Raw genomic sequence first — 12,674 nt, forward strand, 5'->3', positions numbered from 1 at the left:
TGCCCAATGACAGTCCAGCGCCGAAATACCAGGCAATTCTTCTCTGAACAAGGGAAGCAACAACCCCAGACAAATTATTCTTGGGTCACCCTAAGAGTAATGGGGAAACCAGACGTGGACTCCATGCACACTTGCCCTTAGAGAGATACAACTGCACCTCACTGACGAGGCCCATAGAAGGCCGAAACGATCGTCTGGGGTTGTTGCTTCCCTTGTTCAGAGAAGAATTGCCTGGTATTTCGGCGCTGGACTGTCATTGGGCAGGGTCAGACTGATATGCTTCAGGATATTTTTTCTCTGTGAAGGGGTGTAGTGTGCAAAAAGAACTGGCACCCTGAGGAATTCAATAAAAATGAACATGCATGGAAGTTATTCCAGCTTCTGTTCTATCTCATGGAGTGCTGTTCTCTCTCTTTGACTTATTAAATAGTTATTAACTATTTAATAGCTATTGTACCTGGTTAAAATAAATACAAAGTTGCTTGTAAAATAAATATTAATCCTAAAATAGCTACAATATAATTATAATTTATATTGTAGCTATATTAGGGTTTATTTTACAGGTAAGTATTTAGATTTAAATAGGAATAATTTATTTAATAAGAGTTAATTTATTTCGTTAGAATAAAATTATATTTAATTTAGGGGGGGTTAGGGTTAGAATTAGCTTTAGGGGTTAAAAAATGTATTAGAGTAGCGGTGAGCTCCGATCGGCAGATTAGGGGTTAATACTATTTATTATAGGGTTATTGAGGCGGGAGTGAGGCGGATTAGGGGTTAATAACTTTATTATAATAGCGGCGCGGTCCGGTCGGCAGATTAGGGGTTAATAAGTGTAGGTAGCGCCGACGTTGGGGGCGGCATATTAGGGGTTAATAAATATAATATAGGGGTCGGCGGTGTTAGGGGCAGCAGATTAGGGGTTCATAGGGATAACGTAGGTGGCAGCGGTGTGCGGTCGGCAGATTAGGGGTTAATAATAAAATGCAGGGGTCAACGATAGCGGGGCGGCATATTAGGGGTTAATAAATATAATAATGGGGTCGGCGGTGTTAGGGGCAGCAGATTAGGGGTACATAGCTATAATGTAGCTTGCGGTGGTGTACGGAGCGGCAGATTAGGGGTTAATAATAATGTGCAGGTGTCAGCAATAGTGGGGGCGGCAGATTAGGGGTTAATAAGTGTAAGGTTAGGGGTGTTTAGACTCGGGGTACATGTTAGGGTGTTAGGTGCAGACTTAGGAAGTGTTTCCCCATAGGAAACAATGTAGCTGCGTTAGGAGCTGAACGCTGCTTTTTTGCAGGTGTTAGGGTTTTTTTCAGCTCAAACAGCCCCATTGTTTCCTATGGGGGAATCGTGCACGAGCACGTTTTTGAAGCTGGCCGTGTCCGTAAGCAACGCTGGTTTTTAGAGTTGCAGTGGCGGTAAATATGCTCTACGCTCCCTTTTTGGAGCCTAACACAGCCATTCTGTGAACTCTAAATACCAGCGGTATTTAAAAGGTGCGGGGGGGAAAAAGCACGCGTAGCTAACGCACCCCTTTGGCCGCAGAACTCTAAAACTAGCCGTAAAACTTTACACCTATTTTGTTAAAATTTAAACAGCTAATGAAACGTTAAAAAATAAATTTACATGTTATTATCAGACTAATCTTTTCTTTGAATGCATGATCCTATCTAGGATTAATTTAGTGTTTAATGTCCCTTTAATGAATTATCTATAAAAATACCAATATATTTTATTGGTGACTTTCTGTACAAAATTAAGTTTTCTTTCTAATGACACGATGAGTCCACGGATCATCTAATTACTATTGGGATATTCACCTCCTGGCCAGCAGGAGGCGGCAACGAGCACCACAGCAAACCTGTTAAAGATCACCTCCCTTCTATCCAACCCTAGTCATTCTCTTTGCCTACGTTAGTGTAAAGTGGTAAAGTTAGGTGTCTGAAAAGATTCTTCAATCAAGAGTTTATTATTTTATTTGCAGTACTAGTATGTGCTGTTTTTGCTCCAGGGTGTAGCTGTAGTCCATTTCAGTCTCTTCAGTAGAGCATTGGTGGCTTTTAAGCAAAGGGAACTTGTGGGACATAATTCTCACTGCGCCTCCCTCAGATTTAAATAAAAGTTGCTGCCCTTATTATTATTTTCCACAGGTCAATGTGAGGGAAAGGACCTCTGCAAAGCTAGTGAGCTGCCTTGCTGCCAGGCAGATTTATTGAGGTAAGTGCTAATTTATTTTCTTAAGCTGCTTTAAGGAAAAAACATGGCACTTTACTATTTCCCTAACAGGGATAATAAATACATTACTCCTAGTGTTGTAAGGGGGATTATGTATGGCAGTATTGCATGCACTGGGGACTTGAGGAGAACTTGGCTTATTTTGGTGGTTTTATTAACGTTTTTGCATTAAGATGTCTGCTGAGATGTTATTTGTGACACGCCCACGGTGGGCGTGGCTTGTGTGAGGTTTAAATGTATCTATTGCGCATTTGTTATTCTCTCACTTCCTGTGTATGGAGGAGAGATATCTGCATCTTATCGTTTTTCAAGTTTAACTGTCATTTGTTAGCCTGTCATTACTGAAACAGCTGCAGTTTGGATTCAGGTTTTAAAAAATAAAGCAGTTTCTTTTTAAATAGGCACCTCAGCAAACCTATTGCTGAGGTGTAGAGGCTGTTTGAGGTGTTAAGGCGTTTTTATTACTCAAGATCTTGTAAAATTAAAGCAGTTTCGTTTTTGTATTTGTTCAAAAAATAAAGCAGTTTCGTTTTAAAATTTAAAGAAAAAGTAATTTTTTTTTTCTTTACTTAGATTGTTCATAATTTAATTATTTATATTTATTCTGTTAAGATGGACCAAGACTCTGTTACAGATTGCAGATGTCCTTTATGTTTGAATGCTAATATTGAACCACCAATTCCTTTTTGTTCCTCATGTGTTGAGAGAACATTAAATCTTAATCTCTGATGCTGAAGTTGTATCCTTCAGGTTTAAGCTGGAACACCTCCGTTTACTACTCAAGGAGGTTTTGGCTACTCTGGACGACTCTGACTCTACTGTCATTGTAAACCCTAAAAAGTCTAGTAAACTTAACAAGTATTATGATGTACCTTCCATGCTGGAATGTTTTCCCGTACCAGATTGGGCTTCAGAAATTATTGTTAAGGAATGGAAGAAGCCGGTTATTCCTTTTTCTCCTTCTCCTATTTTTAAGAAGATGTTTTCCATTGATGACTCTATCAAGGAGTCTTGGCAAATGGCCCCCAAGGTGGAAGGGGAAATTTCCACTTTAGCTAAGAGAACTACTATTCCCATAGAGGATAGCTGTTCTTTTAAGGACCCTATGTATAAGAAACTGGAGGGTTTTCTTAAGAAAATGTATGTTCACCAGGGTTTACAATGGCAACCTGCAGTGTGTATTGCTACCGTTTCTAGCACGGCTGCATACTGGTTTGATGCGTTTTCTGATTGCTTTCAAACAGACATTCCCCTTGAAGAGATCCAGGGCAGGATCAGGGCTCTTAAATTGGCCAATTATTTCATGTCTGATGCTTCCCTTCAAGTTATCAAGTTGGGAGCAAAGATTTCTAGTTTTGCCATTCTGGCTTGAAGAGCTTTATGGCTGAAATCTTGGTTTGCAGATGTGTCGTCTAAGCTTTTGTCTATTCCTTACAAGGGTAAGACCTTGTTTGGCCCAGCTTTGGCTGAGATTATTTCTGACATTACAGGAGGAAAGGGTCATTTCCTTCCTCAGGATAAGAAATCTAAGCAGAAGGGACGTCAGAGTAATTTTCGTTCCTTTCAAAACGTCAAGGGTAAACCTTCCTCTCCCTCTACAAAACATTCAAGACCTTTCCCCCCCAGGGGCAGATTTCTTTTCTCAAGATTATCTGTAGACCAGATAAAATGAGAGGCGTTCTTACGTTGTGTTCGGATCTATCCGAAATGGGAGTGATAGTTCCTGTTCCAGTACAGGAGCAGGGTCTGGGATTTTACTCCAATCTGTTTGTGGCTCCCAAGAAAGAGGGACACTTCAGACCAATCTTGGATCTCAAAAGTCTAAACAAATTCCTCAGAGTACCGTCCTTCAAAATGGAAACTATTTGTTCCATTCTTCCCTTAGTTCAAGAGGGTCAATTTATGACAACTGTAGATTTAAAGGATGTGTACCTTCATGTTCCCATCTACAGGGATCATCACAAGTTTCTGAGATTTGCTTTTCTCCACAAACACTTCCAGTTTGTGGCTCTTCCTTTCGGACTAGCTACAGCTCCCAGAATTTTTTCTAAGGTTCTGGGATCTCTGTTTTGCAGTACTCCGGTTGCAGGGTATTGCAGTGGCGCCTTATCTGGACGACATTCTGCTTCAGGCCCAGTGTTTTCATCTAGCAAGCTCCCACACAGAGATGCTTGTATCCTTCCTGCGCTCTCATGGTTGGAAGGTGAATCTGGAAAAGAGTTCCTTAATTCCATCTACAACGGTAGTCTTTTTGGGAACCATAATAGATTCCGTTTTGATGAAAATATTTCTGACGGAGGTCAGAAAATCCAGCATTTTCAAATATTGTCTGTCTCTTCAGTCCTCTCCTCAGCCATCAGTGGCTCAATGTATGGAGGTAATCGGTCTCATGGTAGCCGCCAGGGATATTATTAGTTTTGCTTGTTTCCATCTCAGACCTCTGCAGTTATGCATGCTCAGACAGTGGAACGGGATTACGCTGATCTGTCTCCGCGAATTCATTTGGATCAGATGACAAGAGATTATCTTCCTTGGTGGTTGTCTCAGGATCATCTCTCCCAGCGAACCTGTTTTCGCAGACCTATCTTGGTGATAGTGACTACGGACGCCAGCCTGACAGGTTGGGGAGCAGTCTGTGGCCTTCTTAGGGCTCAGGGGACATGGACTCGGGAAGAATCTGTTCTCCCCATAAACATTCTAGAGCTAAGAGCAATCTTCAATGCTCTTCTGGCCTGGCCTCAGTTAGCTTCTGCCCGGTTTATCAGATTTCAGTTGGACAACATAACCTCAGTGGCTTACATCAACCATCATGGTGGAACTCTGAGTTCTTTGGCCATGAAAGAGGTATCCAAGATTATTTAGTGGGTGGAGACCCACAACTGCTGTCTATCTGCAAACCACATTCCAGGAGTGGACAATTGGGAAGCAGATTTTCTGAGCAGACAGACCTATCACCCGGGGGAATGGGAATTGCATCCGGAAGTGTTTTCCAACTTGATTCTCAAATGGGGACAGCCGGATCTAGATCTCATGGCATCTTGTCTGAATGCCAAGCTCCCGAGATATGGGTCGAGGTCCAGGGATCCTCAGGCTGTTCTGATAGATGCTCTGGCAGTTCCTTGCAATTTCAATCTTGCATACCTATTTCCTCCGTTCGCTCTCCTTCCTCGGGTCATTGCTCGGATCAAGCAGGAGAGGGCGTCTGGGATTCTCATTGCTCCGGGGTGGCCTTGCAGGATTTGGTATGCAGACCTAGTGGAGATGTCATCTCTCCCTCCTTGGAAACTTCCTCTAAGAAAGGACCTTATACTTCAAGGGCCCTTCCTTCATCCAAATCTAGTTTCTCTGAAGCTGACTGCTTGGAGATTGAACGCTTAATTTTATCTAAGCGTGGATTTGGCGTAAATATCTGTATTGATGCAATTCCAAAGGCTACTCTTGTAGTAGAGTTCGGATTCCTAGGATTTTATCTTTTCTCCAAGAGGGTTTAGAGAAGGGGTTATCGGCAAGCTCCTTGAAAGGTCAAATTTCTGCCTTATCTATTTTTTTACATAAACGTCTGGCAGAGGTACCAGATGTTCAATCGTTCTGTCAGGCCTTGGTCAGAATCAGTCCTGTGTTCAAACCTGTTACTCTTCCCTGGAGTCTTAATTTTGTTCTTAAGGTTCTTCAGCAGGGTCCTTTTATGCATTCTTTAGATATTAAGTTGTTATCTTGGAAGGTTTTGTTTCTTGTTGCTATCTCTTCTGCTCGTAGAGTCTTTGAACTCTCGGCTTTACAGCATGAGTCTCCCTATCTTATCTTTCACTCGGATAAGGTTGTTTTACGGACTAAATTGTGTTTTCTTCCTAAAATAGTTTCAGATCGGAACATTAATCAGGAGATTGTTGTTCCTTCTTTATGTCCTAATCCTCCTTCTCATAAGGAACGTCTTCTGCACAACCTAGACGTGGTTTGTGGTCTGAAATTCCATTGACAGGCGACTAAGCATTTTCGTCAGTCTTCTGCTCTGTTTGTAGTTTTCTCTGAGAAATGTAAGGGGCAGAAAGCTATGGCTACTTCTCTTTCTTTGTGGCTGAAGACTATAATTTGCTTCGCCTATGAAACTGCTAGACAGCAGCCTCCTGAGAAGGTTACGGCTCATTCTACGAGGGCTGTTTCCTCTTCCTGGGCATTTAAAAATGAAGCTTCTGTAGAAACAGATTTGCAAGGCTGCAACTTGGTCCTCTACATACTTTTTCAAAATTCTATAAGTTTGATACTTTTGCCTCGGCTGAGGCTTCCTTTGGGAGAAAGGTTCTTAAAGCAGTGGTGCCTTCTGTTTAGGTTCCCTGTCTTGTCCCTCCCTTATCATCTGTGTCCTCTAGCTTGGGTATTGATTACCAATAGTAATTAGATGATCGGTGGACTCATTATGTCATTAGAAAGAAAATGAAATTTATGCTTAACTGATACATTTTATTTCTTTCTTGACACAATGAGTCCACGGCCCGCCCTGTTTTTTGATGACAGGATATTTTTTGTTATGTTATAAACCTCAGGCACCTCTGCACCTTGTTGCTTCCTTTCTCTCCTTTTCTTCGGTCAAATGACTGGGGTATTTAACAGCTTTGCTGTGGTGCTCTTTGCCGCCTCCTGCTGGCCAGGAGGTGAATATCCCAATAGTAATTAGATGATCCTTGGAATCATCGTGTCAAGAATGAAATAAATTGATCAGGTAAACATAAATTTCGTTTTTCTGAAAGATTGGGATCAACCCTAAAGTTTAAGGATATTAAAAAAAAATTTTATTAGTTTGAAAAAATTCCAATTACATACATTCAGATATTGTAAACAGCATAGGAAGAGTCAAGTAGAATCCTTCAAACTGAATCCTTTTACATTACCATTACTAGTAACCTTTAACATATACAACCTTTAGGCAAATAGCTGGTAGTAGTTAATGTCTATTTATGGGTCATATCAGTAAGGTGGGAGGGGAGGATGGGAAAGGAAGGGGGTGATTAGGAAGGTCTATGAAAGGGTAGGATGGGTATAGAGAAGAGACAAGAAACTTCTTTATATTTAAAACTCAGTAATTGTTAATAAAACTCAGATTAATAAAGTTAGTGTGTGTTTTGGTTCCACAAAAAGAGTATATTAGTAAAATGGTCTGATTTGCTATAAAAACTGTAGTACATTTCTTCTAAATTCATAACATGTTTGATGTCGTCTAACCATTGTTGGATAGAAGGACCTTGAGGTTTCTTCCACATACGTGGTATAAGTCTCTTGGCACTATTTAACATTAATTGGAGTAGTCCCGTTTTGTATTGGCAATGTAATTGTGGGATCTTGTTAAGTAGGATTGTCTGTGAGTCTAGAGTTATTGTTTGATAAATTTTTTGGTTAATATAAGCTTTGACTTGAGCCAAAAAGGGATTAATTACAGGACAATCCCACCATAAATGAGACAGTGTACCCTGACTCCCACATTTCCTCCAGCACAGCGGAGAGGCGGTTGGATATATTCTATGTAGGCGTACAGGTGTTAAATACCACCTGGCTAGTAGTTTATAGTTAGTCTCAACTATACTGGCGGATATAGATGACTTTTTGATCAATTTTAAACAGCGTTCCCAGGAAGTATCGCTAATTTGTAAGTTTAACTCTTTTTCCCAAATTGATCGGAAGAATGAGGGTTTTTGTGAATCTGCCTCTAGTAGTATCCTGTATGTTGACGATATTAGGTGTTTTGGAGTGTTGTGGAGTAGGCATATCCTCTCAAAGGGAGTACAGGGCCTGTTGAACTTCTTTTTGTGTGGATGATTAAGCAGAAAGTGTCTAATCTGGAAGTAGGAGAACCAGGTATCTAAGGGAGCTCCTATTTCATCTTTTATTTCTAACATTGTTTTGATGTGTCCGTCTCTTAGGAGAGAACATATTGGGACTCGGGTAAGTATAATTTGTGTGTCAGCTGTGATGTTAGGATTTAATCCTGGAAATATGTGCTTGTTCAATATTGGCAAGAGCGGAGAGCAATGTGTTGAGATTCTGTCATTTGTGGCTGCTATTTTATCCCAAATTCTTAAGGTTTCCTCTATTAGTGGAATAGAGGGTATAGTACCTGGACGATGCCTGCATGGAATCGAGCACAGATCACTAGTCGTGACATGAACAAGATTATGATTATCTATTCCAACCCAAAATTTAGGCCTATGTATTTGATTCCAAGACACTATGCGAGAAAGATGTATTGCAATATAATAATTCAAAATATTCGGAACTCCCAGTCCTCCCTGTGCTTTGGGTAAATAAAGCGTATGTCCTGGGATTCTTGGTTTTGAGAAGGACCATATGAATTTGTTTATACTTTTTTTGTAGATTGTTTATATATGATATTGATGGGACGAGAATTAATGTTTGCATGAGGTACAAAATTTTGGGGAGAATGGTCATTTTGATTGCATTGACCCATCCGAGCCAAGAAAGATGGTTAATTCTGTGTCATGAATTAAGCTCTATGTCTATCTGTTGTCTTAATTTTTGATAGTTTGTTTTAATCGTTTCTGATATAGTGGGTTTAATTGTTAAACCTAGATATGTAAAGTGATTTACAGAGGCAAAAGGGGTCTGCGTGATAATAAACTGTCCCTCTTCTGGGGAGGTCCGGGATGTCATAATCATCGACTTCTCCATGTTAATGGAGAAGTTAGAGTATAGTTTGTACTCATCTAGAATTCTAGTTAGGGCTGACACCGAAACTCTGGGGTTGGTAAGGGTAAAGAGAATGTCATCTGCAAATAAAAGACATTTGGTGTTGTGAGGTCCTATTTGTATTCCCACAATCTCCTGAGTAGCTCTGACTTTTGCCGCTAAAACTTCCACTGAAAGTGCAAATAGTAAAGGTGATAGGGGGCATCCTTGACGTGTACCATTAGTAATTGTGAAGGGATGTGAGAATGTATTATTGACTATTACTTTAGCGTTAGGATGAACATATATTGCCATGATCTTATCAATAAATGTTTGTGGGATTCCCAACCCTAAAGTTTAAAGAGACAGTTAGCACTTTGTGATTACAAGACATTTCGCTTGTGTTGCTATAGAAAAACACATCAGACAAGTATAAGCACTCTTAAAGCAAATTAACATAATTTTTACAGCAATTGTTTTTAAATAGCCACCATTTGCCTTATTTGGAGGAGCCAATCTGCTTTTTGGTCTGCAGACAACAAGGCTAGTCAGTTATATTGTTAGTATAAAGTTCATTGTTTTGCCGTTATCAGTTAGAGACAATTAGGGACAGATATGTAGCAGATTTAGCATTGAGAAGTCATCAGGGTTCTTTCTGATAATTAAAAATTGCTCAATTTTCAGACCTAAATTACACAAAAAGGGGAAAAATAAATCATGAAAGTATATTGCAAAGTGTTTAATTACTCAAGGAGATGTCACTTAAACTTTTTCCCCTTCTTTCCATTCATGTGATCTCACTTTTTTTTTCTGAACTTTGGCAATTTGTTTAACTACATCTGTTATTTGTACCATTTTGCAATACTTATTAAACAGAGGTTAGTTAGTTATTTTATACACTGGTTTTATGTTGTAGGAAAGCCACATTCCAAAACTTATCACCCCTGTCGAAAAAGGGCGGGATTTAGAAAGCCGTGTAATTGATGCGTACATCGTACAGTCGCAGGCTGAGGCACAAGAAGGTAATTAATCTGTCAGTTTTTATGCGTACAAGAAAACAAGATGGGGATGTCTTGCAGTTTGATACCAAATAATTTATATAAAAACATTAATATAATGTATATCCAGATTTAAAAGGACGTTACAATGCAAATGTTTTTAGCAGTAATATTGCTTACTGACTATGGGCCGCATTACTAGATGAGTGCAAAATATCGCTTACGCAAGTGCGATATTTGCACTTCACCCTGTAATACCAGCGCACACAAATGTTGAATAAGACCTCATGTTCGCATTGCAGGGAAGCTTTGCGCTTATGACAGCGAGCTTCCATAGGCTCCAATGGAAGCCTCGTTCTGATGCAGTCATACACGGTACAGAACCTAGCGCAGCAATGGGCAGCACATTTAAAATATATATATATATATATATATACTGTATTTATATGAATATACACATATTAACATATATATGTATGTAAGCATATACATATATATTTATAGGAATAACACAGTCCCCATAGACCGCAATGTAAAGGCACTTTTCAGTGCCGTTTTTATACTAACACTCCACATCTCACTCACTTTCAGCCCTTAAAACTGATCTGTGCAGTTAGTCAAAAAAAATTAAATGCTAATTTATTTTTATTTTTAAACAACTACACTGCGGGCGATCTCTGGTTAATTTTCAGAGTGCTAATTGCTGGTTATCGTGTTCCCATAAATAGGCGAATTTTGCAAGTTTATGGGCGCACAATAAATTAGTGCTTCACTTGTAATCTAGCCCTATGTATTCAAAGGAATGTACAGTTGCAGTAAGAAAATTCTGTCATGCATTAGAACATTTTGTTCTATTATTTTCTATACCCATAGGTTTAACTTGCACAAAATGGTCAAACACATAGAAAAAGCCAGCTCCGGAGCCAAAATACAGTACACTGCCAGTCCTGAGTTGAACACAGCAGATTCACCACTTCTATTCTAGGTTATTGCCTAATTTGCCTAATGAGAAATCTGCCCCTGAATCCCAGGCATTCACCTGGATACCTTGTATGCCCTTCCGGTTGTTTTGTTACCATAGCAACAGTGATAACCTGGCAGCTGCACTATTTCTGAAAAAGGATTAGAGGTTCTAAGTTTACTGCCCCTCCCTATGGTTGTTTGTGGTGTCTTGCTAATCATTATTGATAGGGGGAAGTTGTTATTATATGTTTGTGTCCCAGTTTTATTTACATTTATTATAGGGTTATTCCTTTTAATTGTATGAAAAAACTGCTGTACAGAACAAACTGGAAGAAAATTCCTGTATCTCTTTAAAGATCCATAACTATAGACCGTGTTTGCTATAAGTTCATTATCCTTACATGCCATAGTGCTGTAATTAAAAATTAAAAAAAAAAGTCTATTTAAAAAAATACTTAAATTTTTGGAAAAAAGTCAGTTTCAAAGATGATTCCAAATGCCCCGGAAATGGGCATTTTAAGACCCCATTACCTTGCAAGGACATGGGAGGGCATTTGCACCTGTGCACTAACCAACTTCCTATTTCCATGCTCTGTTACCTAATTTGTGGAAAGGGAAAGAGTCTAAATGGTTCAACAAAACCATATATACATATACTGGCACTAAAGAGGTTGCCCTTTGTCCGTTATTAAGTAAGCTAGCTATAGAACCATTGTTTACAAAATCATATGGTTGTTGCTTATGTTACCTTAACTGTCATCAGTTTCAAATAATATAATCTATAGTTAAAAATGATCTTTATATATGTATTTTGCTTTATCTTTTTAATTCTGTGGTCCTATCCGGACCAGAAACTAAAATCAGTATTTGTAAATATAACCAGTTCTTGTTTAAAATGTCTACAGTGACCATTGCTCGTGCAATTGAACTCAAGCACAATCCTAACCTTATAGCTGCTCTGGCCTATGAAACTGCCAACTTTTACCAGAGAGTCGGTAAGCTTTTTTTTTGTTGTTGTTTATTTTCTTCAATAATTTTGTTCTTGTGTTTTTCCCTTTATAAGCCATTTTAATTGAGTCCCAATGAAACCACATTTACTAGCAATTAAAAAAAATATATATATTAGCTTTGCTAAATTGTTAAACATTTATGAAGCCTTTAACTGTCCATTCAGCTTTATTCTCACGTCAATGTTTGTCCACAAATGATAATTCAAAGTTATTAAGCTTTTATGCCCTTATAACATAACCTTACATTCAGGTTCCTTTACTGTACAAGATGACGATATGCTGTGTGCCAACCAACTTGCCTTTTCTTTCTAATGACACGGTGAGTCCACAGATTATCATCAATTACTGTTGGGAATATCACTCCTGGCCAGCAGGAGGAGGCAAAGAGCACCACAGCAAAGCTGTTAAGTATCACTTCCCTTCCCACGAACCCCAGTCATTCTCATTGCCTCTCGTGCAAGGAGGAGATGAAGTGTTTGGTGTCTGAAGAAAATGGATTTATTTCACTTTAATCAAGATTTTTATTATTTTGAAAGTCAGAGTAAGATTACTCTGATCTTTCCTCTCAAGATTGGGTCTAGCCGTACTCCACATTAGTCTCTTCAATAGGGCAGTGGTGGCTTTTAAGCAGTTTGGAGCTTGTAATGTGTGCTTTGCTGTGTTTTCCTAACAGGTTGCTGCCCTGGCATAGAAAGTCTGAGTAGCTTTACTATGTCTTTCTTTTTTTCACAGGTCTCTGAGAGGAGTGGCATCCTCCCAAACTTTGTGAGGTCGTCTGACTGCCAGA

The 12,674-nt window shown here is 39.3% G+C and overlaps 1 protein-coding gene across 1 annotated transcript in view; it reads left to right on the plus strand.

The window, feature by feature from the left end:
- Positions 1-11,872, plus strand: part of BROX (BRO1 domain and CAAX motif containing) — a gene marked incomplete at its 3' end in the record, with an annotated part of 54,739 nt that extends 42,867 nt beyond the window's left edge. The window contains 2 exon segments of the mRNA XM_053709369.1: positions 9,833-9,938; positions 11,783-11,872. Coding sequence (XP_053565344.1) covers positions 9,833-9,938; positions 11,783-11,872 — 196 coding nt within the window.
- Between the last annotated feature and the right edge of the window lie 802 nt (positions 11,873-12,674).

Source organism: Bombina bombina, chromosome 4, assembly GCF_027579735.1.
Source record: "Bombina bombina isolate aBomBom1 chromosome 4, aBomBom1.pri, whole genome shotgun sequence".
NCBI classification, from domain to species: Eukaryota; Metazoa; Chordata; class Amphibia; order Anura; family Bombinatoridae; genus Bombina; species Bombina bombina.